The sequence below is a fragment of the Centruroides vittatus genome, unplaced genomic scaffold (assembly GCF_030686945.1).
Source record: "Centruroides vittatus isolate TY-2023 unplaced genomic scaffold, ASM3068694v2 contig_726, whole genome shotgun sequence".
In the NCBI taxonomy this organism is placed as follows: domain Eukaryota; kingdom Metazoa; phylum Arthropoda; class Arachnida; order Scorpiones; family Buthidae; genus Centruroides; species Centruroides vittatus.
Genome location: NW_027122463.1, coordinates 154833 through 181210, shown reverse-complemented (window position 1 = coordinate 181210; position 26378 = coordinate 154833). Strand labels below are relative to the sequence as shown.

The 26378-nt window shown below is 33.7% G+C and overlaps 2 protein-coding genes across 2 annotated transcripts; one reads left to right on the top strand and one right to left on the bottom strand.

The window, feature by feature from the left end:
• Nucleotides 1-7137: 7137 nt before the first annotated feature.
• LOC136980840 (von Willebrand factor-like) lies at nt 7138-21788 on the bottom strand. Its single transcript, XM_067277043.1, has 11 exons — nt 21728-21788; nt 21477-21659; nt 20779-20979; nt 20484-20684; nt 20222-20407; nt 20012-20155; nt 14663-14706; nt 14496-14593; nt 11573-11765; nt 7697-7715; nt 7138-7620 (listed from the first exon to the last, which is right to left on the bottom strand). The coding sequence occupies exons 1-11, from the start codon at nt 21786-21788 to the stop codon at nt 7421-7423; spliced, it is 1530 nt and encodes a 509-aa protein (XP_067133144.1). The 3' UTR covers nt 7138-7420.
• A 1019-nt stretch (nt 21789-22807) lies between these two features.
• LOC136980807 (tenascin-like) lies at nt 22808-24743 on the top strand. The gene is made up of 6 exons (XM_067276995.1): nt 22808-22826; nt 23159-23365; nt 23428-23625; nt 23714-23905; nt 23975-24166; nt 24465-24743. The coding sequence occupies exons 1-6, from the start codon at nt 22808-22810 to the stop codon at nt 24683-24685; spliced, it is 1029 nt and encodes a 342-aa protein (XP_067133096.1). The 3' UTR covers nt 24686-24743.
• The last annotated feature ends 1635 nt before the right edge of the window (nt 24744-26378 follow it).

The following is a 26378-nucleotide window of genomic DNA, read 5'->3' as shown; positions in this document are numbered from 1 at the left end:
GCCAAAAGAAGGTCCTTTTTAGCGCGTAGGCCTTGGGCGTTCCAGTGAACGATGCGAAGGGCCGAATTGAATTGGGCCGGACTAGGCATTATGTGCCGATTGCGCTGACTGACGGTGACGAAGTTTTACCTTTTCCGCCGGGTTGGCAGCGCCAAAGTCTTCCAACGATACCGTCCGGGTTGGGCCAGGCGGGAAGGAAAGGTCCATGTCCGATGCTGGCCCGTCTGAGTCGGAAGTAGCCTTTGGGGCCGCCTTCCTCTGTTTATTCCCTTTTTTCTTTCTAGGCAGGCCAGAGAGCGTAGGGCGTTCCTCCCGCTGCGGCGGACGTATTTGAGCCTGGGAGGTAGGTAATTGTTGGGGTTGCAACGAGACATTTTCGGGGAGAAGGAGTTCCGATTCCCTAGTGGGAGGGGTAGACCGAAATTCAGATCTAATTTGTCGGAGTTCTGCCCGTAGCGAGTCAATAGCCGCTTCCAGCCGGGCGATTCGCCGGGTCAAGGATTGGTGGTCCGGGCCCCGTGCTGAGTCGGCCTGATGGGTAGACTCTACCCTACCGCTGGGACCACTCTTGGCCTCCGGAACCTGGAGGGGTTTAGGCTTTGCCGCCACCTGGGCATAGGATGATTGCTCCGCAGGCCGGAGACGCTTAGCCTCCGCATGCGAACAGCGGTGGATAACACTCAATTTGAGTAGCCACGCTTCCGAGAGGTATGCCGGGCAGTTGGGCGAGTCCGCTCGGTGAGGGCCCCGCACTTCTTCGCCTCGGCGAACGCACTTCTTCGCCGGGCGCGAGCACCCCGTGGGGTCGTGGTCCTCCCCGCAGTTTAGGCAACGACGGCGCCCACGGCAAGAAGCCGGAGCGTGGCCGAAAGTAAGGCAGCGCCCACAGAATCTGGGCTTAGGATAGAAACGCTCGCAGCGAAACCGTTGATAGTACAGTTTCACCGACTCGATCGGGTCCGCACTGGCAATGGAGAAGTAAACCGTCGTACTAGGGGTCACCTCTGCCCGGTCGATGACTTTCCGCGTGAAGCGGCGCACCTCGACAACAGGCAACATGGCCTCCGTGAGCATTTCGTAAATCTCGGACGCGGTTAGCGAGACATCCACTCCTCTCAAGAGATACGCCGTTTGGGAGCATTCCGGGGCCAACCTGCCCCACACCGACAAATCCCCAAGAGACGTCAGGGCGAGAGCCGTTTGGGCGGTGGAGAAGTCCCTTGTTTTCAACAGAAGAAGCCCACTTCTGGAATAACGAACGTCCTCGATGAGCTCCGGGCGTGGGAATCGCGTCCGGAGTGCGGCGTGTAGCTCGGCCGGACGTAAACGACGAAGGGGGCCCTGGCCCTCCAGGAAGATCGTGAACAAGAAGTCCGATGGGAGGGACGGCCGAATAGAGCGGAGTTTATCCGCCTCCGCGAAAGGAGCCAAAAACCGCAGTCCCGAGGGATCGGGGCCCCCCGGGCCCGACTCCGGGGACCGGAGGCGAATGCGCGGGGGCGAGGACGCCTCCGAAGCCATGGAGCAGTCCACACCGGATAGGCCCGTGAATCGCGCTCCTACCTGGGAGAAAGCTGGGAAATACTTTAATTCCGGAAATCCTTTTCCGATGCTGAAGTAGCCACTCGGGGCACCAGCCACCAGGAAGTAATCTCTGCCTGGGAATGAGCAAAAACCTAACAGTCGAAAGGCCACCAAAAAACTTTACACTCCCAAAAACCAAAATATGAGAGAAACCAAAAAGCACAAGTCTAGCACTCGAATCTTCTGACAATTCGAACGTCGCGCCAAAACCTGTACGCCATCTTGGATCTCCCCCCGAAAAGTTAACTTGGGGACAGTCAGCTATTTCTGCTCGCCTTCTTCGAGCATTCTTATATGTCTTCAAGAACTCGGAAACATCATCCATAGTCGGAATAAAAGAGGGCATGGAATTCCAATCATGAGATAAATCAACCAATCTATGGCCTAAGGTTGTGTCGACAGCAGTACATCTGAAGCCAGCGACAATCATAAATGGCTCCTGTATATTGTCTTCATTAATTTGCTCAGGAAGAAAGCCTTCTTCCTCTGGCTGTGGAAACTGTAAATGTTCTATCGCACCAATGCCACTCCTCTCATATGCCTCAAACCATGTTTCACACCCAATTCTATCAAGAATACTGCAGAACTCACCATAGAATGGAATGTAGAGAATGCATTGGAGTTTGTATAACTGTTCTTGTTTGTCAGGATCTGTATCAAGCTTGATTCGTGGAAAAATTCTGACAACTGCATCTTTCTTACGACAAATGAACCTTTCATCTCTTTTATACCACTTCTTTGCGAAATCAATCAATGACAAGTTTGACGCTCACGCCTAACCCGATCACTCTGTTTTGACATACGAGGCATAGCAAAAATGTAAATGGCTTACCTTTGTAGTACGACAGAACTCCAAAATTTGGCAGTTGGCAATAGAAAACAAACTCAATAAAAAGTCCAGGAACTGAAGAGCACAATCACTGATTCGAGGCAGCCCAGATGTATTTAGTGTTTGTAGCCAAAATTTTCAAAAATGTAGCCCAGAAGTAGCCAACTCAAAAAAGTTCCTTTTTAATAACCTGAGACCACTTTTTAGTCCCAAAATTTTCGGGATTAAGTTTTCCTGATCTCGAGATTTTCGGGATTGACATCATTTTAAAAAAGTTGCAAAATAGACTGCATGAAGCGAAACGTTCAGTGCCAGTGCTCTTGATAGAATTGCTTGCCTATCATTTTAATATAAAACTTTTTGTATTTTGAATTAAAATGATAGGCAAGCACTTCTCACTGGGTTACCCGGTAATACTTCATTTTTCGTATATTTGCGGGCTCCAATCGATTTTCTGGCGCAGTCGAAAGCACTTTTGGTTGGCTATAGAGTTCTAACACGACCCTTCAAAAATTCTAATAAGTTATTCAATGGAGGAATATCATCACCCTTAACTAAGCACTCCCACCAGCCTCTGGTTGTTGCATCCAATTTAAATTGAATAATGAACATTAATATGCTCGAGAACTCATTTATATTAAAATTTAGAGCTTCTAAGGATCGAATACACTCTGTAGTCGATTAAACAAACTTGTAACACGTGTCAGGTGTGTTTATGTTATCTAACATCGATGTACAGATGCTCATCAATGCTAGATAACCTAAATACAGTCCACAGCTCTGTCACACGTGTGTATATATGTGTGACAGAGCATATATGCACAACAGCATATATCAGCATATATATATGTGCAACAAATTGAGAAGCAGACTTGGTGATGAGACACTGGATGCGTTGTTATTTCTCAGATCATATTTTCGCAATTCAAACTAGAATGTTCCTATTTTAGATTAGTTTTCTTTATATTTAAGAAAAATGTGACTGATTAATATTATTTTTAAATACTTTTTGCTAAGAAACTTACCTTACTACCTACTTACTAGGTTGTTACACGAAAGTCGTCTATTTAGTCGATTTTAAGAGAGATTTTTGATTTTCAACGTTTATTTGCATAGTTTGTTACATAAAGGTTATTTCAATTTATGTAAGTTTAAAGAGATCTCACTGATATTTGAAAAAGAATAACTTTAACATGAAGACTGAGTGATTTTAACTCTGGTTAGTCTGAGTCTGATTAGTTAGAGTGATTAGATTAGCTAGGTGTATACCGTAAAATACGTTGATTTTTGTCTAAATTTTGATTTGTTGATTAAAGAGCTGATTTCTGTAAGGTTTTCTTATTTTTTATTAACCTTCAATACCAAAATAATCCCGGGATCCCGGGATTGACTAAGTATAACTCCGAAATCCCGGGATTAGAAATAAGGGCCGGGATCGAATTCCCTAGTTGCATGCCACAGTTAATGAAAAAATTAAGGACCTGTATCGTTTAATGTTCTGTCGTTTGCAGAGGCAGCTCATACGGCTGAACGTTTGAACTGAATCCATTCACTCTGATACTTGCATGGCTCAGCTTAGTCTGTATGGTTCTTATGCCCAAAAATTCCAAACAACCAACTAACTTTGATTCTTGAGGGTCTTTTTAATTGCATAATAGAAAATTTATTTAAAAAGCAATATCATCCACCACTAACCGCATGAAACTACTTCAAGAACCATTAGATATGTTTGAAAATAGTAAATTTCGTTGTTCATAGCCATTCTGTTTTTCAAAATAATAATTATAAATACAGTAGAGAGTCGTTTATCCAAATCAATTGGGGACTGGGAGTTGAGTTCGGATAACCGATTATGTACGAAAAAATATATTAACCTCTCCGATGTTGAAATTTTTCTCCGTTGCGTGTCGCTTCGTGTTGAATTTTCGTCGATTTTAAGCTTAACGAAAATGTTTATAATGATAATCGAGGCTATTGTATCGTTAAAAATTATTTCTTTATTTTGTACAAACAAAATAAATATATTGAAAAATATAAAAACATAAAAATTATAATTTAGAAGTAAATCTAGTATCAAAAAAGTTCGATTCAGCACGATACAGTCCGACTGAAAAGCGTTCGGATAACCGAGGTTCGGATAAACGACTCTCTACTGTAAATGCTTTATAACATTTAAACCTTTTGCAGAAATTGCGCCACAGAGTTGAGCTTTCACCCTATAAAACTCCATAGACTGTGCGCTTCCATAAATAGTGATAATTCAAACTTGAGGTGCGATTAGTGTTCTGGCACTTTTTAATTTACAACTACACACCTGGTCCAAGTATTGTTTAATTGAATATTGATATTGATATATGAATGAAATTTTCTACAAATGTGTTTTTGATGTCTGAGTTTAATTCATCTTATTTGTTTTATTAGTTGTAACTAAACATTTTAAATAACATGTTACATTTCTTATATACAGTACTCAAATAAAACGAAGATATAAATTTAACAAAATTAATTAATTCATGCAATTCACTCAGGTAAATAGAACTTAACAATCTTGATAATTCTTGAGTAACTTTTGGACACTTTCTCCGTTTTATCTTAACAATAAATAAAAATTACTATAAATAAACTATAAATTTACTTTAATTCTTACCTTTTGTTAATAGGATGTGGTGAGATAATGTAAATAATATGAAATTTAATTTAAAAATCATATTAATTAAAGTCTGGTAATGAAAGAAAAGAATAATTTGTAAGTTTAGTCTGTAGCAACAGGCAATGAAGAAATTATTACTGAATATATTTTTCTTAACGGGGGTAGCGGATTTTTCAACTGGAAGAGTCACAGTGAAAAAGAGTCAATTGGAATATTTTTCACTCTAGAGATTATTTTCTATCGTTACGAGTCCTTTGTGATTCGCTTGACAAAGTCACGTGAATTTACCAACAAACCAGCAAATTCCTTACTCAAATCTCGGATTACAATTTGATTGGTGTAATAAATGCCATAACTTTTATCATGTAATTTCATCATTAAGTTTATCAATAATACAAAAAAAAACATTAATAATAGTATTTTTAGACTAAATCATATTCAATTCTCAGATTTTGAATGTAGTTGTATGTAAAACTTTGAGCGGTGATCGCATTAGTCTGTTATTATTGATTAATTCTTTTTTCCTCTGTATTTACATTTTTAAATTTCTCTGTATTTCCTGTCTACTTGGACTGTTTATTTAATAGGACTTATTCTGGCGCAGTTTCTGATTAGCAAACAGAGGAAATCTTAGTCAAAAGTCAAAACCAAATATCTTATCTTTATTTTCACCTGTATGACTTCCCAATACCTATGTATTGATATGTTTCTCTTGTAGGAGATAAAACCATCCATCCTGAATAGCAATAGAAAAAGGGCTTGTACAATGTCTATATATATGTGCGTGTGTGTAGTAAACGGTGTTAATGAATTATACAGGTATACCTCGCCTTACATCGGTAATTGGTTCTAGGAGAGGCGACGTAAGTCGAATTTACTTGTGTAGTTACAACGTACTGTACGTCGAAACTACAGTGGAAAACGCCAATAATGAACACTTAAAGACCGCTAAATAAGACGACAACACGGAAACACACATGTTTACATGTTTCGTTCTCTAGGATTTATGATGATTATATTAACATTTACTGTAAATGTACATATTTTAATATGATTTTATGTGCTTTTAACGCTTTTCTAGTGATATTACGACTTCAATATTTATGGCGGACGGATGTAAAGTCGAATAAAATGACTTAAAGTTGATTTTTATTTTTCTATATACTTTTTTGACAAACGACGTATAATCGAGAACGACGTAACTCGCAACGACGTAACTCGAAGTATACCTGTAATTAAGCAAAACAACCGATTCGATCAACAATGAAAGATATTTACGCAATGTTTTAAATACTTTCTTTCTAACATTTTTAATTCTTAACTCACGGAATATTTATTTTGAAAGCGCACATTTATAGACCATTAGGCATTTTATACTTTATAATATATTAAACTAATGGAATATATATTTAGATACAGAAAAGTAGGTCGAGCATGCATTAGTTGATTAATACTAATCAATAGCAATTTTATTTCAATGTTACTTTCCTGGCTGATACGTATACAGTGCAACTTTTCTTTGTTACTTAACAACGGAAAGTATTGGAATAGTGTCAAATTTGACCATCCGGGATTTTCGTAAATCTCGATTTCCGTAACGATTTTGTGAGAATGAAAAAGAAGTACTCATTATAATGGTAAAGAGTTCGTGTATTTCTTTTTCGTTTTCTAGCCTAAACATTTAAAATGGCATTCCAATAAGCCACAATGATGTCAAACAGGAGCAAAATCGTTTATAATTTCTAATAAAATGGATTCTTATTGCACTTTGTTGCCAGATTAAAATGGAAAAAATTTTCATTATTCAAAATGAAATTATACAGTAATTGCAGTTGGTAGATAATTAATTTATATATATTTTTCATCAAATGTATTCAAATATCAGTTTATTATATTACAAGCAGAGTTTTGATTAAGAAATAATAAACGCTATTACTACAGTGTTCAGGCAGAATAAAGAATACATGACCAAACGGTCGATTGATGCATTTTTTTACTCCTACAATCTGAAAATCTACGGTTTATTTTAGTAAAATTTTAAGTGTTTGTATCAAATTAAAATATAAGAGAAAAATAAATTGAATTTTATCTTTATTGTATTAAAATAATTTTAAGAAATAAGAGTGAATTTCGGGGCACTCATCTTTCGGTATACATAAACCGTTTACAGGATGTCTAGCCATATTTTCCTCACAAGAGCAAGCTTTGGTACAATTATTCGGACAGTGAAGCGTATAATCTTCCAAAAAACCCGTGCATTTATTTTCACATCCGCAATTGTGTAGGACTTCTCTTTCTTTACATACTGTAAAATTAATATAATTATTAAAATATTTATATACTTTTTGTTGATGGTTTCATTCATACTCACTTTTGCTACAGTGTTTAGGTAAGACACAATCTCCATCCATATCTCTTACGAGTCCCTTTTTGCAGAAGCACCCAGACTTGCAAACTGCGGTGCACGTGGGAGGAGATTTGTAATTTTCGCATGTTAATGGGCAATTCGTTCCACAGAATTGATATTCTTCTCCCGGACCTATACACACTGGGGGATCTGTTCAACAAAAATATATTATTCGAATCATTTTAAAGTTTTAATTCAATTAAAAAACGCAATATAAATTAGTTACTCGTGCATTCCGCAGGATAGATGCAGGATTGATTTCAAATTTTAAATCAGTTTTTACCTCTCCTGTAAACTTTCAAGTTTGTATCAATTCTTAGCCTTTGATATACATTTGGAAAGTCAAAACAAACTCGGAAAATAATTTACATGAAAAGTTTACAAAATGGTCCTCACAAATTTCAATAATACTGTGTGAATTTTGGTATGAACTTTTATTGAATAAAGGGAGAAAATACAGTTTTCAAACTTTAAAAAAAAAAAAAAAAAAACATTTCCAGCAACGAGTTGCTTGCCTTTCCCGGCAACATTTAAAACTGCCTGTGGCACCATCATTTTACTAATTAAAAAACTTTTTATATTATTAATTATTATAAAATGGAGGAAAATTTAATTGTGAGGGTGGGGATGAGTTTTATAACAAAAAAAAAAAAAAAAAATGTAAACATAACGAGTAAAATCGTCATTAAATCCGATTCTACTCGAGATATGACACACGATCCGCTTTATCTTTTTACCTCATCGACCTTTAACCATCAATATTTAATAGAATGAATCATCTAGTACAGTGGTTTTTAACCTTTTTATACTCGCGGCCCACCAAATATTTTATAATTTTTTCGTGACCCCCATTTTTTAACAATAATTTATATTTGTTGTATCATCTATAATAAATTGATTTTTTTATTATTGCTTTATCTTTTATATAATAAATGTAAATCATAACTTTATTATTTCATTATCTATTTAAATAACATTCAAACTTCACAATTAAACATGAAAACTCATTAATTTTTAACAAAGAATAAAATAAGGAACATGTCGATAAATCGATGCAATGTCGATGCTAAAACTAAACGCCCAAAACTTGTGGTAAGGATTTTGCATATCTTTTGCAAAAATATTTAAATTTTCAAAGCCTACTATTTTTCCTAATTATTTTGAAAATTCCAAGCATTAATAGTTTCTTAGAATCGCTTTGGAATAAAAGAAGTAAATACTGCGGTGTAAGTAGCATATTTGCATTTATTTCTTCTGTACCAACAAAGTTGTATGTAGGAAGAAATAAAAAATAAATAAATAAAAACTAAATAGGAAAACTTATTTTTTTAAAAAGTTCCTTATTTTATCTTTCTTATTTCACTTTTGAATACGATATTCGGTTATACGTCAATTTTCTTTTTATTATATTCTGAAGGAAATTTTGCATAATTTGGCGGCCCCCGGCAAACTTCTCACGGATCCTCAGGGAGCCGCGGTCCCCCTGTTAAGAATCGCTGTCCTATTACACAAACCTTCCTGAAAAATTCCAGATATTTTCGACAAAAAGCACAGGAGTTATTAAGCTTCAAAAAGGGTGAACAAAATTGTGTCCATTATACACGCGCTAACATCTACAAAACAAAGAACTCCCAATTTTTTTTTCTTCTTCTTCTTCTTTCTTTTTTTTTTTGCATTTTTCGACGTTTCAAGAACCCTGAGTCCAAAAATGTAGAAACGTTGGTGTGCCATTTTTTGACCAATCGCCATACTTATCGTCTGTGTACTTATAACAGAGTTAGGAAAGTAAATATCTCAAACGACTTATGTGTAAGTTTTCTAAAATTTTCCATTGAAGACCAATATTGAAAGTGGCAATATTTTTGATTCCTATTTGTGTATCACCGGTTCGGATCTCGATGAGTGAATTCTTTTTTACGACGAGTTTTTTACAGGATAGAAACGTGTATTGTCAAGGTTATTTCTCCCGAGTGTTTTACCCTAAGCAGCTTTTGTACGATGTAATTTATTGTTTCCCTTGCTCCTACAGTATCATTCTATGATACTTCACCTGCTCATCTGTTTCTAATAATTAATAAAACATTATTTATCTGTGTGCTTATGTTAATCGATTGTACGATTTTGGCAGCAAGGAAATTAAACATATATTTCAAATTAGTTAATTTCCTTCCTGCTAAGAGAGTTTCGTGGTGATTATTTGTGGCTGTTTTCTTTTCCTGCTGTTATGTTTACATAAAAAAAAAATATTGGAATCGTATCAAATTTCACCCTCCGAGTTTTTTGCAAATCTCCACGTTTCGAGACTTCCTAAACGAAAAAAGTAAAAAAATTCCATGGATGTGTGTGTGCGTTTCGTTTAATATTTCTGGAGGGTTTAAAAAACCCTCTAACAAAGGCCTTTTGTTGCCAGGCCTTCATGACTTACGTAAAAAGTTAGAAGTTTGATTTTTTTTCTGTTTTATTTCCCGCAAATTGTTAGAAATATTGATTTTTAGATTGAAGATTGTTTCCCTAAATTAAAAACATTTATTATTTGAATTTTTCGTCGGATTTGAGAATTATTTTTACAATATTAAAACAACGTCTGTCCAAAAATGTGTGAATTGTCTACGAACGCAAGGAATAAATGGTGGTTCCTTTTTGGACAGACGTTGTTTTAATATTGTAAAAATACATTTATTATTATTATTTTATGGCTTCTATTATGAGAAAAAGTATTAACAGTAAAACACGAGTAGAAAATATTACTATTCAGTAGCGCATTATCCTATGGGCAAAAAGGGCAATTGCCTGGGGTACCCACAACAGGAATCCCTAACCAATCTTTTATTAGAAAATATTTTTTCCAAAAATTCCACCGAAGAAAAATATTCGAAAAATATACATGGGGCCCTCTAATTCAACATTGCCCCATAAGGCTGTAATGGGCAATTGTTACTATCTGTTTTTGTAAATGAACGCGATCATAATCTGTTCATAAAACATTGATTCAGAAAAGGAAACGGAAACGATTGCACTGTTTTATTTCAATCGATAGATTAAATACATATAACAAAAGAGCAGTGGAAACTTCAGTCTTTAGAGAACCGTTTTCTGACAGAGATACTACTTTATATAAAGAGTGCATTTTGATTTTCTATTCCCTGGAAAACATCGTTACAGCAAAATGTGACGAGTTTAAAGTACATTCATTGACAATGAGATTTAAATTAGTATAATGTAACAATAAAAATAGTGCATAAAGTAATTTAAAGTAGGTTATTTCTGTGATGTTTACATTCAAACTTAATTAATTTAATTCAAATTACGATAACATTTTGCAATATCTATAGAAGTTATTTCTAAGCTGACGTGGCATATTGACAATAAAGCATATATTATTATACTCTAAATATTTGTCTTCTTCCATCCTTTGATTTTTTTATACTAATAAAAACCAAACTTGAAGCAAAAATTTATTGCCAGAGTAAATATAATCATTCAGTTTTTCAACATGCAGGATAATTTAAAGAAAATTCTCTCGATAAATAAGCAGAGAAGAGACATAATGTAGCCTAATATAAGTAATAAAACGGGGCTGATGATATCATCGATGGATAACTCGCGGAATTCAGAAGTTTTGATCATTCCGGTATCTTCTGCGTAATCGATTTTCTCGATGATTCCGGATTCGAATATTCGACGAGTTCTGAAATAATGTTTTAAATACGATTTGCAATAAAAATAATATTTAATTTTCATTTATTTATTGAATATTTTATTTCAACATTAACTTACATTTTATTTATTTCGTATGAAAAAGGAAAACCTTTTCTCATTCCATAAGTTGCCATAAACGTGGAAAATTTGTCTTCCGAAAATACAAATTTGTTCAAATCTTCTTTCCGGATTAACTTTTTCATCGCATAATCACTATATATTACAGCAAACCGTTCTTTCTGTACTCTTTCCATTGCTTCCGATAAGTCAATGAAGTTATTGTTTTGTATTATGTGTTCTCTTATTATTTTAACACTTGTTAGTTTGGAATTCTAACAGATTATTCAACATCAAAATTGTTTTCAAATAAAATATAACTAAGTTTTATATTATGACTACTTACAAGAATGGTTGTCCATATGGTAGATTTACTGGGAATTCCGCAAGAATATTCACCCGTAACAACGGAATTTGATAATTCATCGATAGTTTTTGGAATGCGATTAGTTAAAGGATAAGTCATGAACGACATTAGATTCCCGCTGTAACTAGATACTAGAACCAGGATGGAGAACCACCATATTCCTATCAGAAATCTGGATGGAAACCTCTTTATTGAATCCAAATTTATTCCTGTGTATACAAACTTGAGTATACGAAAAATAATTGTTAAGAATTGTCTCATAATAAAGAATTATACCTTGATATACGAAGGTACAAAATAAATTCCAGAACACTTTACTTCTTGGCCAATACACTTCCATGTCTTGTAATACAAAGTCTCGTTCTAAAACTTTGTGTAACGATAGTCCAAACACAATCACGGTTACGAATATAAAGATCCAAATCTAGAAAATTAAAATATTGCAATTGCAGTTAAATTGTTGCATCCGAAATAACAAATACTTGCCGTAAAGGAGTATGGAGCTAGAATTGATTTCCAATTGGAGAACTTTTCCGGAGCTTTAACGACAAATACTGTATTGTGAAATTTTATTGTTGCTGAAAATTCCATAAAGGAAAACACATCGAAACTAATATAGAATGGAATAATTCCCATATCCGCTTCCTGAAATCGAAAAGTTAAATCATTATGATTTAATTATTAAAAGAAATATCCGATAAAATATTGAATATTAAAAGTTTAAAAATGAAATTTGTTTTAAAAATATTTTATTTAATAATTATATCGGTAAGTTAGTATACTTAATTATGATAAAGCCACGATATAAAATATAACTTACTTGTCTGCATATTTTCCCAATCATTTTGGTCCAGGTTTTATTTTTGCTTAATGCTCCAAAATAATCGTCTATTGGCTTAGCTATAGAGTAACTAATTGCATGCAAACTATTAGATTTTCAGGTGGAAAGAAATTATATTGTATATAAATTTATTATAATGTAAAAAATTCTTTAATTTTAAATATCCAACACAAAAAAATACTATAGTCGAAATAGTGGATTGTGTGTTTGTAATACTAAAAAAATGGAAGACATCGTACAAATATTAGTTTAAACATAGGGCAAGAACGTGAAATTAATAAATACTCTAAATTCTGATAGATGGGCACCGTATTATGTCCATCATTGACTGAGTGGCTGGAACCAGTGAACATTGGTTCCAGCCATTCGGCCACTGGCCACTGGTCGGGCGTTTACGCCTCCCAACGGTCTGGCCACATAAAACTTTCCAGGTTTTCATTATGTTTGTAATACATAAATGGGACCGGTTTTCCATAGAACATGTTCCGGGGCGGTATCTTCGTTGGCAGATTATCACGTATTGCATTGCCGTATAGAAACACGCAAAATGCAACAAAGGGTTTAAAGGAAGATGATTGCAAACAAATCAGCTAGATTTCAACCATTCACTTCTGAACGCACTGAGACAGATTCATCTTTCGAATGCCCCATTTAATCGTTTATCGGGCATTGAAAGATTTCTACTATTTATTCAGGTTCTTATTTTTATAATGCGTAATACTACAGAATCCAAATAAATGCGGTTCTATATACTCACGAACATTTATACAACCGGATGAAGCAAATGTTCTCTTTCTAGACGAAGTGGGAGTCCAATCTATCATGCGATTAAAATATGCCGTGCTCCGCGTAAAACTACCATACAGGCTAGAAACTATTTGGTGTTGACCGCTGTGATTAGAAGCGGTCTGATATATTCTGCTGTAAAAATAGACCGCGCAATGCTTCTGTAACTGAAAGACGAAAATATAAAACCAGCGACGTTCGTATTAAATTGTACCAGATGGCACATTTCTATTGTCTTTTTTCGCAAGACAAGAGATACGCCATCTGGTATAATTTCGAGACAACTACAGTTTTGTCACCATTTTATACAGTTCTCAACTACACTGAGTGAAGAACTGTTCGTGAAATATAAAGCGTTGTTGGGTGCTAGAAACTGTCGCGACCATGTAGAAGTTATAGATTCTTTCCCCATATACGGTTCTTTAATTGCAAACTTTAATAAATTTTTTCGACCACAAGTGAGACCGAATACTAAACAATAAATTTATATTTTTTATAAGAATTTTTCTACTGTCTTCTGTATCCTTCCTTTTGTATACTATATAATTGTGTATTGCACAAGCTATTCGACAAATTGAACTTTTATTTATGATTAGAAATAGCTATTCATTTACGTTATCATATTTTCACTGTGTATACAGTATTTTTCTCTAAGCCTGTGTACGACTGCAAGTGTCACCGACTGTAAGTTTAGACTGATTCTTAACGTATTATGTTTATTAATTGAGAGCTTTTAACCATGTGATCTTTATGAAAAGAGATTCGAGAATGTCGGAAACACTTGTTTTTGTCTTTCTTAACCAGGATTTTCATGTAAACTTTACTAAAAGTACAAACACTGGTCTGTTTTTTAAAAGTTTTACTGTGGTGTATTATTTGCTTTGGTCTCTAGAAGTAAATCATCTTTTAATACAAAATATCTTAATACATATTATAATGGATAAATAAGAATAAAATTAATACTGTCTGTGTTATTATACAGTTTAGTAAATAAAAATCAGGTTTATGTCTTCGGTAAAAAGTACTTTTATACGTAACTGTAATCATAAATTCTTATGTCAGTAATGTGATCAAATTTCACACTTTAATGACATTATGAAAACAATCACCGCACTACAATCAATAATATTGACTCATATTAATTAACTATTTATGATTATACATATAAATACGAAACTAGACGAATTATTTACTGTTTTTAGAAGTATATTTACTCTCTAATTTCGTATAAAAATAAATTTAAAAAACCAATCTTCGAAATGATTATGAAAATACCGAAATTTGAGTTTCTCCTGAAGAGCTTTGAAGACTCGAAAATGAATTCCTCCTATCATCTCATTTTCAGAATCATCAAGAGTTACTAAATATGGATTCTGAAAAAATGTACAGACCGATTTTAAATACATATATCCGTATTATAAGTATGACATTGTAAATTTTACCTTTATCGCTGCCAATTTCCATTCGTACGAATCATTTAATTTAGCTGAAAAAATAAAATAACTCAGATTGGAATTTCAAAACATATTACAGAAAGTTGTTGGTAATTAAAAATATTGGCTTATATACAAAAGTTTTGATTTATGATCAAGAAGATTGTAATTTGGGTGTCATTTCAAAAGCCATATTTTAGTTTAGACGATGATAAAATCTGTTGCATGTAGAGGATTTGATCCCGGGATCCCGACTACTTTTTAGTCCCAAAATTTTCGGGATTAAGTTTTCCTGATCTCGAGATTTTCGGGATTGACATCATTTTTAAAAAGTTGCAAAATAGACTGCATGAAGCGAAACGTTCAGTGCCAGTGCTCTTAACAGAATTGCTTGCCTATCATTTTAATATAAAACTTATTGTATTTTGAATTAAAATGATAGGCAAGCAGTTCTCACTGGGTTACCCGGTAATACTTCATTTTTCGTATATTTGCGGGCTCCAATCGATTTTCTGGCGCAGTCGAAAGCACTTTTGGTTGGCTATAGAGTTCTAACACGACCCTTCAAAAATTCTAATAAGTTATTCAATGGAGGAATATCATCACCCTTAACTAAGCACTCCCACCAGCCTCTGGTTGTTGCATCCAATTTAAATTGAAGAATGAACATTAATATGTTCGAGAATTCATCTATATTAAAATTTAGAGCTTCTAAGGATCGAATACACTCTGTAGTCGATTAAACAAACTTGTAACACGTGTCAGGTGTGTTTATGTTATCTCGCATTGATGAGCATCTGTACATCAATGCTAGATAACATAAACACACCTGTCCACACCTTATAACCTAAACACAGTCCACAGCTCTGTCACACGTGTGTATATAGGTGTGACAGAGCATATATGCAACAAATTGAGAAGCAGACTTTGTGATGAGACACTGGATGCGTTGTTATTTCTCAGATCATATTTTCGCAATTCAAACTAGAATGTTCCTATTAGATTAGTTTTCTTTATATTTAAGAAAAACTGTAACTGATTAATATTATTTTTAAATACTTTTTGCTAACTAATACTTTTTACTTTTTTAACTTTACTTTTTACCTTACTACCTACTTACTAGGTTGTTACACGAAAGTCGTCTATTTAGTCGATTTTAAGAGAGATTTTTGTTAATTTTCAACGTTTATTTGCATAGTTTGTTACATAAAGGTTGTTTCAATTTTTGTAAGTTTAAAGAATATTTGAAAAAGAATAACTTTAACATGAAGACTGAGTGATTTTAACTCTGGTTAGTCTGAGTCTGATTAGTTAGAGTGATTAGATTAGCTAGGTGTATACCGTAAAATACGTTAATTTTTGTCTAAATTTTGATTTGTTGATTAAAGAGCTGATTTCTGTAAGGTTTTCTTATTTTTTATTAACCCTTAATACCGAAATAATCCCGGCATTGACTAAGTATAACCGCGAAATACCGGGATTAGAAATAAGGGCCGGGATCGAATTCCCTAGTTGCATGCCACAGTTAATGAAAAAATTAAGGACCTGTATCGTTTAATGTTCTGTCGTTTGCAGAGGCAGCTCATACGGCTGAACGTTTGAACTGAATCCATTCACTCTGATACTTGCATGGCTCAGCTTAGTCTGTATGGTTCTTATGCCCAAAAATTCCAAACAACCAACTAACTTTGATTCTTGAAGGTCTTTTTAATTGCATAATAGAAAATTTATTTAAAAAGCAATATCATCCACCACTAACCGCATGAAACTACTTCAAGAACCATTAGATATGTTTGAAAATAGTAAATTTCGTTGTTCATAGCCATTCTGTTTTTCAAAATAATAATTATAAATAAATGCTTTATAACATTTAAGCCTTTTGCAGAACTTGCGCCAGGGAGTTGAGCTTTTACCCTATAAAACTCCATAGACTGTGCGCTTCCATAAATAGTGACAATTCAAACTTGAGGTGCCGGTTAGTGTTCTGGCACTTTTTAATTTACAACTACACACCTGGTCCAAGTATTGTTTAATTGAATCTATTGTCATGATATTTGTGGCAAATTTCATTCATATATCAATGTGTTTTTGATGTTTCAGTTTAATTCATCTTATTTGTTTTATTAGTTGTAACTAAAAATTTTAAATAACATGTTACATTTCTTTCATATACAGTCTTTAAATAAAACGAAGATATAAATTTAACAAAATTAATAAATTCATGTAATTCACTCAGGTAAATAGAACTTAACAATCTTGACAATTCTTGAGTAACTTTTGGACACTTTCTCCATTTTATCTTAACAATAAATAAAAATTACTAGAAATAAACTATAAATTTACTTTAATTCTTACCTTTTGTTAATAGGATGTGGTGAGATAATGTAAATAATATGAAATTTAATTTAAAAATCATATTAATTAAAGTCTGGTAATGAAAGAAAAGAATAATTTGCGTAAGTTTAGTCTGTAGCAACAGGCAATGAAGAAATTATTACTGAATATATTTTTCTCAACGGGGACTAGCGGATTTTTCAACTGGAATACAGTGAAAAAGAGTCAATTGGAATATTTTTCACTTTAGAGATTTTTTTCTATCGTTACGAGTCCTTTGTGATTCACGTGACAATGTCACGTGTATTTACCAACAAACCAGCAAGTTCCTTACTAAAATCTCGGATTACAATTTGATCGATGTAATAACTGCCATGACTTTTATCATGTAATTTCATCATTAAGTTTATCATTAATACAAAAAAGCATTAATAATAGTATTTTTAGACTAAATCATATTCAATTCTCAGATTTTGAATGTAGTTGTATGTAAAACTTTGAGCGGTGATCGCATTAGTCTGTTATTATTGATTAATTTTTTTTACCTCTGTTCTTACATTTTTAAATTTCTCTGTATTTTTTGTCTACTTGGACTTCATTTAATAGGACTTATTCTGGTGTAGTTTCTGATTAGCAAATAGAGGAGATCTTAGTCAAAAGTTAATATCAAATAACTTATCTTTATTTTCACCTGTATGACTTCCCAATACCTATGTATTGATATGTTTATCTTTTGTAGGAGATAAAACCATCTATCCTGAAAAACAATACTCATTCTATCTAACGAGTAAGAGTAAAGTGATTATTTTGTTGCTATTACCGTATAATTAAATAACATAAACAAATACAAGATATATTATAGCTTATTAATACTACTTATGCAAAGAATAAATGTTATATACAGTAGACACACATCCGGCCTCGAAAATGTTATACTGTACTCCGAACATTACTTTCCCATACTGTGATGTGTATATTTTTTAATTTTTTTCTATTAAGACTGCGCTGAAGTCCGTAGAGGAGTACAATGCATCAACTATGCTGACCTCATAATGATGTAGCAACTTGTCAGTGAATCGAGAACTTTAACAAAACACTTTCAAAATTAATCGCGATTATCACAAATATGCATCAAAGTCAAACTAAACATTTTTAATACATACAGTAGGCATATATTTTACAGTCTTATTTTAAAATTAGCACACTCTCTTATCCGGATTACTCATACTCACATTAGTTCCGATATGGGAGAATCTACTGTATATTATATACGTATACTACGATTATAGTACAGTTATTTTCATACTCTAAGCCTGCATTGACTGCAAGTTTAACTATAAAAATGTCATCAAAAAACTTTTATTTATAAAATTTTTCCTCTTATTGATTAACACGAAAAGAATAGGAATAGAAAAAAGGCATATACAATATCTATATTTGTGTGTATATAATTAAGCAAAACAACCGATTCGATCAACAACGAAAGATATTCACGTAATGTTCTTAACTCACGGAATATTCATTTTGAAAACGCACAGACTTGACATTTATAAGCCATTAGGCATTTTATACTTTATAATATATTAAACTAATGGAATATATATTTACTATCAGGTAGGCCCGGCGTTGCTCGGGCAAAAGTAACGATAGCGAAGATTAAGATTATTACGTTATAGTCACAGAAGAAAAAGAGTAATTTCATCAACAAACTAAGTATTTCTAAAGAAAGGCCGAATTTGAAAATCGAATGTTCTAATACTGTTCGATTTTCACGATGTGTTCTGGTTATATCGTTGGATTTTCATCGAACGTTCTAAAGAAGAAAGGTCGAGAAAAACCGAACTAATCCGTTTAAATTTGAAAATCGAATGTGTTCTAACATATTACTCTTTTTCTTTTTCCTTTTTTTTTCTTTTTTAGAGCCCGTAAATCTTGCACGTCGCTTTCTCTTCTTCTCCATTGTTACTTCACACTATCATCGTTACTTAACACTTTGGTACTTAAATTTGGTACCCTAACTGTGTACCAAATTTCAACTTTCAATTCCTAACCGTATGGACACGTCTCGATAATGTATATAGAAGCTTTAACCCTGTCCCTCCCCCCCGTGGAGAGGAATTTCGAAAAATCCCTTCTTAGTGTGCGTTCTCGTGACGTACCCTAATTGTGTACCAAATTTCAACTTTCAACTCCTAACCGTTTGGGCTCTGTGCTGATATTATTATTATTATTATTATTATTATTATTATTATCAACTCGTCTCGATTATATATATAGATACAGAAAAGTAGGTCGAGCATGCATTAGTTGATTAATACTAATCAATAGCAATTTTATTTCAATGTTACTTTCCTGGCTGATACGTATACAGTGCAACTTTTCTTTGTTACTTAACAACGGAAAGTATTGGAATAGTGTCAAATTTGACCATCCGGGATTTTCGTAAATCTCGATTTCCGTAACGATTTTGTGAGAATGAAAAAGAAGTACTCATTATAATGGTAAAGAGTTCGTGTATTTCTTTTTCGTTTTCTAGCCTAAACATTTAAAATGGCATTCCAATAAGCCACAATGATGTCAAACAGGAGCAAAATCGTTTATAATTTCTAATAAAATGGATTCTTATTGCACTTTGTTGCCAGATTAAAATGGAAAAAATTTTCATTATTCAAAATGAAATTATACAGTAATTGCAGTTGGTAGATAATTAATTTATATATATTTTTCATCAAATGTATTCAAATATCAGTTTATTATATTACAAGCAGAGTTTTGATTAAGAAATAATAAACGCTATTACTACAGTGTTCAGGCAGAATAAAGAATACATGATTAAACGGTCGATTGATGCATTTTTTACTCCTACAATCTGAAAATCTACGGTTTATTTTAGTAAAATTTTAAGTGTTTGTATCAAATTAAAATATAAGAGAAAAATAAATTGAATTTTATCTTTATTGTATTAAAATAATTTTAAGAAATAAGAGTGAATTTCGGGGCACTCATCTTTCGGTATACATAAACCGTTTACAGGATGTCTAGCCATATTTTCCTCACAAGAGCAAGCTTTGGTACAATTATTCGGACAGTGAAGCGTATAATCTTCCAAAAAACCCGTGCATTTATTTTCACATCCGCAATTGTGTAGGACTTCTCTTTCTTTACATACTGTAAAATTAATATAATTATTAAAATATTTATATACTTTTTGTTGATGGTTTCATTCATACTCACTTTTGCTACAGTGTTTAGGTAAGACACAATCTCCATCCATATCTCTTACGAGTCCCTTTTTGCAGAAGCACCCAGACTTGCAAACTGCGGTGCACGTGGGAGGAGATTTGTAATTTTCGCATGTTAATGGGCAATTCGTTCCACAGAATTGATATTCTTCTCCCGGACCTATACACACTGGGGGATCTGTTCAACAAAAATATATTATTCGAATCATTTTAAAGTTTTAATTCAATTAAAAAACGCAATATAAATTAGTTACTCGTGCATTCCGCAGGATAGATGCAGGATTGTTTTTCCGAATTTAAATCTCTTACAAGGTCCTCTCGACAAAAGCATCCTTCGACGCAATTTAATTGACATTTCATTGTTTTGCCATAGTTTTGGCATGTCGCAGGACAAGCGGATCCACATAATTGATAATATTCATTGGGTTTACTACAGTTAAATCCTGGTCCAGTTTCTGTCCGGTAAAATTACTTTAAATAATTTCGAAAAAACTAAAATTTTCATAATAAAGAAATGTATCATGTGTTTTTAAATAAGAGATTTCTTACTTTTAGGGCATTCCTCTTTAGGGATACAATTCCAGTTAAAATCCCTGACAAATCGTTTCTTACAAAAGCATCCCTGTTGACAATATTTTCTGCGACACCAATACATAGAGGGATCGTTGATATTTTCACAGGTGAGTTGACAATAGTCAGCTTTGCCACATTCGCGATATTCTTCTCCTTGTCTATTACACACGGTTGGATCTAGTAGAATGTAAGATGAAGAATTGGAAAGATACTTACAAAGAAAATATGCCAATATTTTAACTTAAAAATAATATATTGTGTAATTGATCTTGTGAATGTCTTCATCCTATTCTACTCTATGCAACGTAAAAACTTGCAGTTATAGTTGAATGTTAATATCGCATCTTTTTAGGAAATATTTGAATTCGTGATATAGAACAGTAGCCTATATCTGAAAACTATATTCGGTGGACCAGTGTCTATCAATTATTCATCAGTGCCAGCCTGTAGAAAGTTTTCAGAGGAAAATTAAAATATTGATATTTATGCTTTACTACTATAGTACTTGTATATACACACCTATATATAAATATACTGTAATATTGAATTCTTGAACCTTCCGGTTCAATAATACAATAATGTGTCAAAAATATTCCCGGTCTACACATCAATTAGTTTGAGAAACACTGATATAGAATTTAAGAAATTCGATTACATATAGATAAAATTCTTACTTGTGCATTGTGTTGGCTTGATACAGTTTCCATTCGAATCCCTAACAAACCCTTTTTTGCATTGGCAACCGCTTTCGCATTGCCACCAATCACATATTCTTTTGGTGCCATAGTTTTCACATGTATCGGGACATACTTCCTTACAAGTGGAATATTCTTCATTAAGACCGCAAGCTTCTCTCTCTGTAATATAATAGATTAGTATGTAAAACTTCATCTGTCTCTATGCAAATCTCAAACATAATACTCACTGTAAGTTTCACAGAGAGATTGTAATGGGAAGAAGATACAAAACGAAAGAGCGATAATCATGATCTCTTACAAATACTAACACAATCTAACAAATACATGTTATATGTTATATATAATAGCATTCATGTGCAACGTCCGGAAAGAGGTTGATGGCCAATATTGTTAAATTTACATTTGCAAATTAATGACGTCCTGAAAATCTATTTTTAAAAGGAAGTGTTTCCTTTGTTACAGTTATCATCAGTTTAAAAGTCTATGTAATGTAGAGCAAATCGAATAAATAAATTTATATAGTTTTCGATAGCTTCTCTGAGATGTTGAATATAAAATATCATTTGGAATCTTAATTTCTTAAGTAGACGAAGTCTGAAAATTGATATATAAATTTCAATTTTTTATCCTGTTATACTTCAACACGTAATTATGCAATATAATACAGTCCAACCTCTAATAACTTTGGAGATTATTTCATATTGTATGCATACAAAAGAACCTCCATCCGACGACTATTTTATATGTTTTCGTTAGGGGCCGTTGTTAAGCGGTTTCATTATAATATCTATTAAAACTTTTACTAAATTTATAAACTTTGAATGAAATGTAAAATTGATTACTTCAAAGTTCTTATAATTTTGCTACTTCAAAGTAATAAAATTTTACTTAATTTTACTTTAATATACAGAAGTTATCCTGAAGCCATTAAATTCCTATGAATTGGATCTTTACAAAATCTCAACATATTCTGGATTTATTTAAACCCTAGATTTGCATATTTAAGAATGATTTTATTAATACAAATATTGCAAACACAGAAATAAAATCGCGATTATTTGAATTTTTCAAAATAAAATTATGAATTTTATATTTAATTTAGGTATAGACTATGGTTCCTACTCCTAAATAGGTGTTAGATATATGAAGAACGGTGTTGAGTGATTTTGTTCATTGTTCACTGGCAAGAGTATTACATGTACTGTATATACTATGTTTAAAGCTAGAGACAGTCATAAAAATACCAATGTTATAATTTCTACACGTTTCTTGAGTTTTAGTTTAGAGAATTGGAATTTTAGATAACAATGACTAAAAATGATGCTGGTAATTAATCATTTTGAATTTTTATTTTTGTTATGACACGAATCTACTTTTTAATAATTTAAATAACAAATATTTTATTTAGCAATTCATCCGAGTAGTATTTATTATAAACGTGGACGGATCTCGTGCCATCAATTCTCGCACCGCTAATAAATACTAAACATTGGATCTACCGCTACAGAAACACTTCTATAATGAAAGAAGTTACATTACTATTGTGTATTTTCTCAATCCACGTTTATAGTAATAAAACGGACGGTAAAGAGTATTTTTATAAATCATTTATTTAAATTTTATATGTTTAAGACGTGCAATTATTGATGATTTTATAGTTGAGGATTTACGTAAAGTTCCTAAATGTCCCAATCCAAAAGAAAGTTACACTTTTTGTGGATGGTCCTGTCCAGACACCTGCGAGAATTATGGAACGAGAAGAAAATGCAAATCAAATTGCGTAAAGGGATGTGTATGTTACGATGGCTACGTTAGAGATTCAAGAAATTCCAATCCTCGTTGCATATTGCCTGAAGAATGCACAGGTAAAACTTAAAGTAAGAGTTATAATGTTTTAATTTTGTTAAATCATTTATTTCTTTTGTAGATCCTCCTGTATGCGATAGACCAGGAGAAGAATATAGCGAGTGTGGAAGTAAGGATTCTTGTCAACTCACCTGTAACAATCTGGATGATCCACCTTCTTATTGGTGCGACATTTTCTGTCGAAAAGGTTGTTTTTGCAAAAATGGTTATGCTAGAGATGATAATTGGAATTGTATTCCTGTTGAAAAATGTCCTAAAAGTGAGCTTCATTTAAAAATTTATTACTAGTAGTATTAAGTACTAAAATGTAACCTACTTGGATATTTTAATTTTCTTATTTTTAATAGAAATTGGGCCAGGTTATAATTGCAGCCAACCCAACGAATATTATAATTCTTGTGGCTCGGCATGTCCACCTACTTGTGAAAATTATGGTAAAAATTTGAACTGCCCTAAAGTGTGTGTACAAGGATGTTTCTGCAAAGAAGGTTACGTGCGAGATTTTCAAAATTTATGTATCAAACCTGTTTATTGCAGCAGTAAGTTTTATAATTATTTTTCAGATTATCTAAAGACTTGTCTATTAATAATAAAAAATATTTATTTAGATCCTACAGTTTGCTTGGGAGCAGGGGAGGATTTCGAAGAATGTGGCTCACAATGTCCTCTTACGTGCGATAATTATGAAAATCCACCAAAGTGTAGTTCAATTTGCAAATCAGGTTGTTTCTGCAGAAAGGGTTTAGTTAGAAATGATGAACAGGAATGTGTATTACCTACTTCTTGCAACATGATTGAAAGTAAGTAACTTTTAATTTAATTTTTTTTTTTTTGTACACAATGGGCGATTGCCTGGGGGATGCATTCCGGAAGGGCTTCTATAGGAAGCTGACCCATATTTATGTGTTACAAACGTAAAGAAAACCTGAAAAACTCCAGTGGCCTACGAGCTGGCCACGTGGAGTTTTCCAGGTTTTCCAAGGCACAAACCGACGACCTATGTGTGTTTAGTGGTTTTCTCCACTAGACCACTGGTGAACTAACTATTTATGAACTATAAATAAAGCTAATATAACTTTTCCCCAATTTTCGTTATAGATCCAACAGTTTGTTCCACGGGAGAAGTTTTGGATGAATGTGGTTGTGAAACAAAATGTACTGGAATACAAGGTCAATATGTCCGCCAATGTCCTCCACGCTGTACCAAATCTTGCGCCTGTAAGAAAGGTTTGGCCCGACACCCCATAGATGGCACCTGTATTAGGAAGAGAAGTTGTCCAAATGTTCATCAAACGTCGAAAAATGCAATTTTGTCATAATTTATTTGTAAAATTTTCTAATTATATCAAAGTCTAAATAAATTATTTTAAAAATTTATTTAAATAAATAGTCAATTCCGCGGACTAACACGCGTAAAAATAATTATTATTATGGAGGAGTTAAACTTTAGCGAATGGAGCGTTGTGTGATAATTCGAGCTTAACTAATGAGAGGTCGATTAAACAACAAACAATATTTAATGAATAAATGTAACAAACTATATACATATCTCTAATTATAACATGAGATAACATTTGGAAAATACAATGGAATTTAAAAGAGCTTATATCTAACTATACCTAATTTTATGCCACGCGTAAATGCTATACGAGAGAGAGTTTACGTCAATCTAACAATCCATGTTACCTTCATAGCATGAAGCTTATCTTCGTAGTTCCGTCGTGATGATATGTAGTCTGGAGGATATGGAACGGGATAAATCAATCTTCTACATGCGTTACTTTATATGTGGCCTGTGGCAACCTTCTTATTGAGATCTGTTGAGATGCGTAGTTGTATGGCAAATTCGGCTCCTATCGAACTCGGACGAACTGCCCTTGATTTCGTATGGCATCTTCCTTCGAAGAATTGCAGAGTTATATGGCGAATTCGGGACTGATTGAATCTCTGATGAACTGCGCAAAGAGGCGGGAAATCTATCCCTTTTTATAGGAATAGCTGGTTAACTCAGTGTTTCTCAAACTTTTTGGTCCGCGATCCCCCTTTTGCACTTAAAAATTTCAAACGACCCCCGAAGAATGACTATGTGTAGGAAAACATCCCGGAGGGAGGGGGTTAAGTACCCTCTCACGGTTGCTCCAGTGCTGCCAGCTAAAAACGCATACCGACTAAAATAATATTTGAGTAGCCCAAGACATAGCCAAATATTGCAGCGCCACAGCACTAGCGGAAATTTTAAGTTTGCCGACTGAAAAGCTTTCGGTTGATCGGTTTTCGGATAACGACGCTCTACTGTATTTCTAACTCGACTTGCCTACAGACGCAACGCTGCTAGCGAACACCGTTCCAAATGACAATAGTTTCGGCTGAGAGTAGAACTCTGGGGATTCCCCAATAGCGCACAAAATTAATGAATATTAGTCTCGTATTAAAATATTTATATTGTTTTTATTATTTACATGTGCAATTTATTTAAGTAAAAATTATTTTATATGTTTTTTATTTCTATTATTTCTAAACATGAATCCATAGTAAATTTATAAAATATTTGAAAAAAAAAAATTGATCTGGCATCAATTTTTCAGCATCCCCCACTTTGAGAATCACTGGGTTAAACAAGTCTCGAAGTACTGTACTGTATTATGTTTTATCAGTGGCGGCCTTAGGGGGTGGCGAGCAGGGCAATCGCCCGGGGCCTCGCTCTTGCAGAGACCTCGTGCAACAACTCGAGTAGAAAAAAGTTGATATTTAAAACTTTATTTTATCTTTAGCTATTAGTTTTTTTTTTTAACTCTTTCCGCCCTGTGGGCACTAAGAGGGCCTCTTTTTAGAAGGCCCATTATGGGTTCGGTCAGGCCCACAATGGGACGACCGGGTGGTGAGGGACGGGGCCCGACATATCCGAACGAACCACCCCCCGAAAAATTCCTGGGAATTATTCGACCCGCTCGGATTCGATCCCGGGTCCCCCAGAGCGGTAGGCTGCCATCTTGACCGCTCGGCCATTTGGCC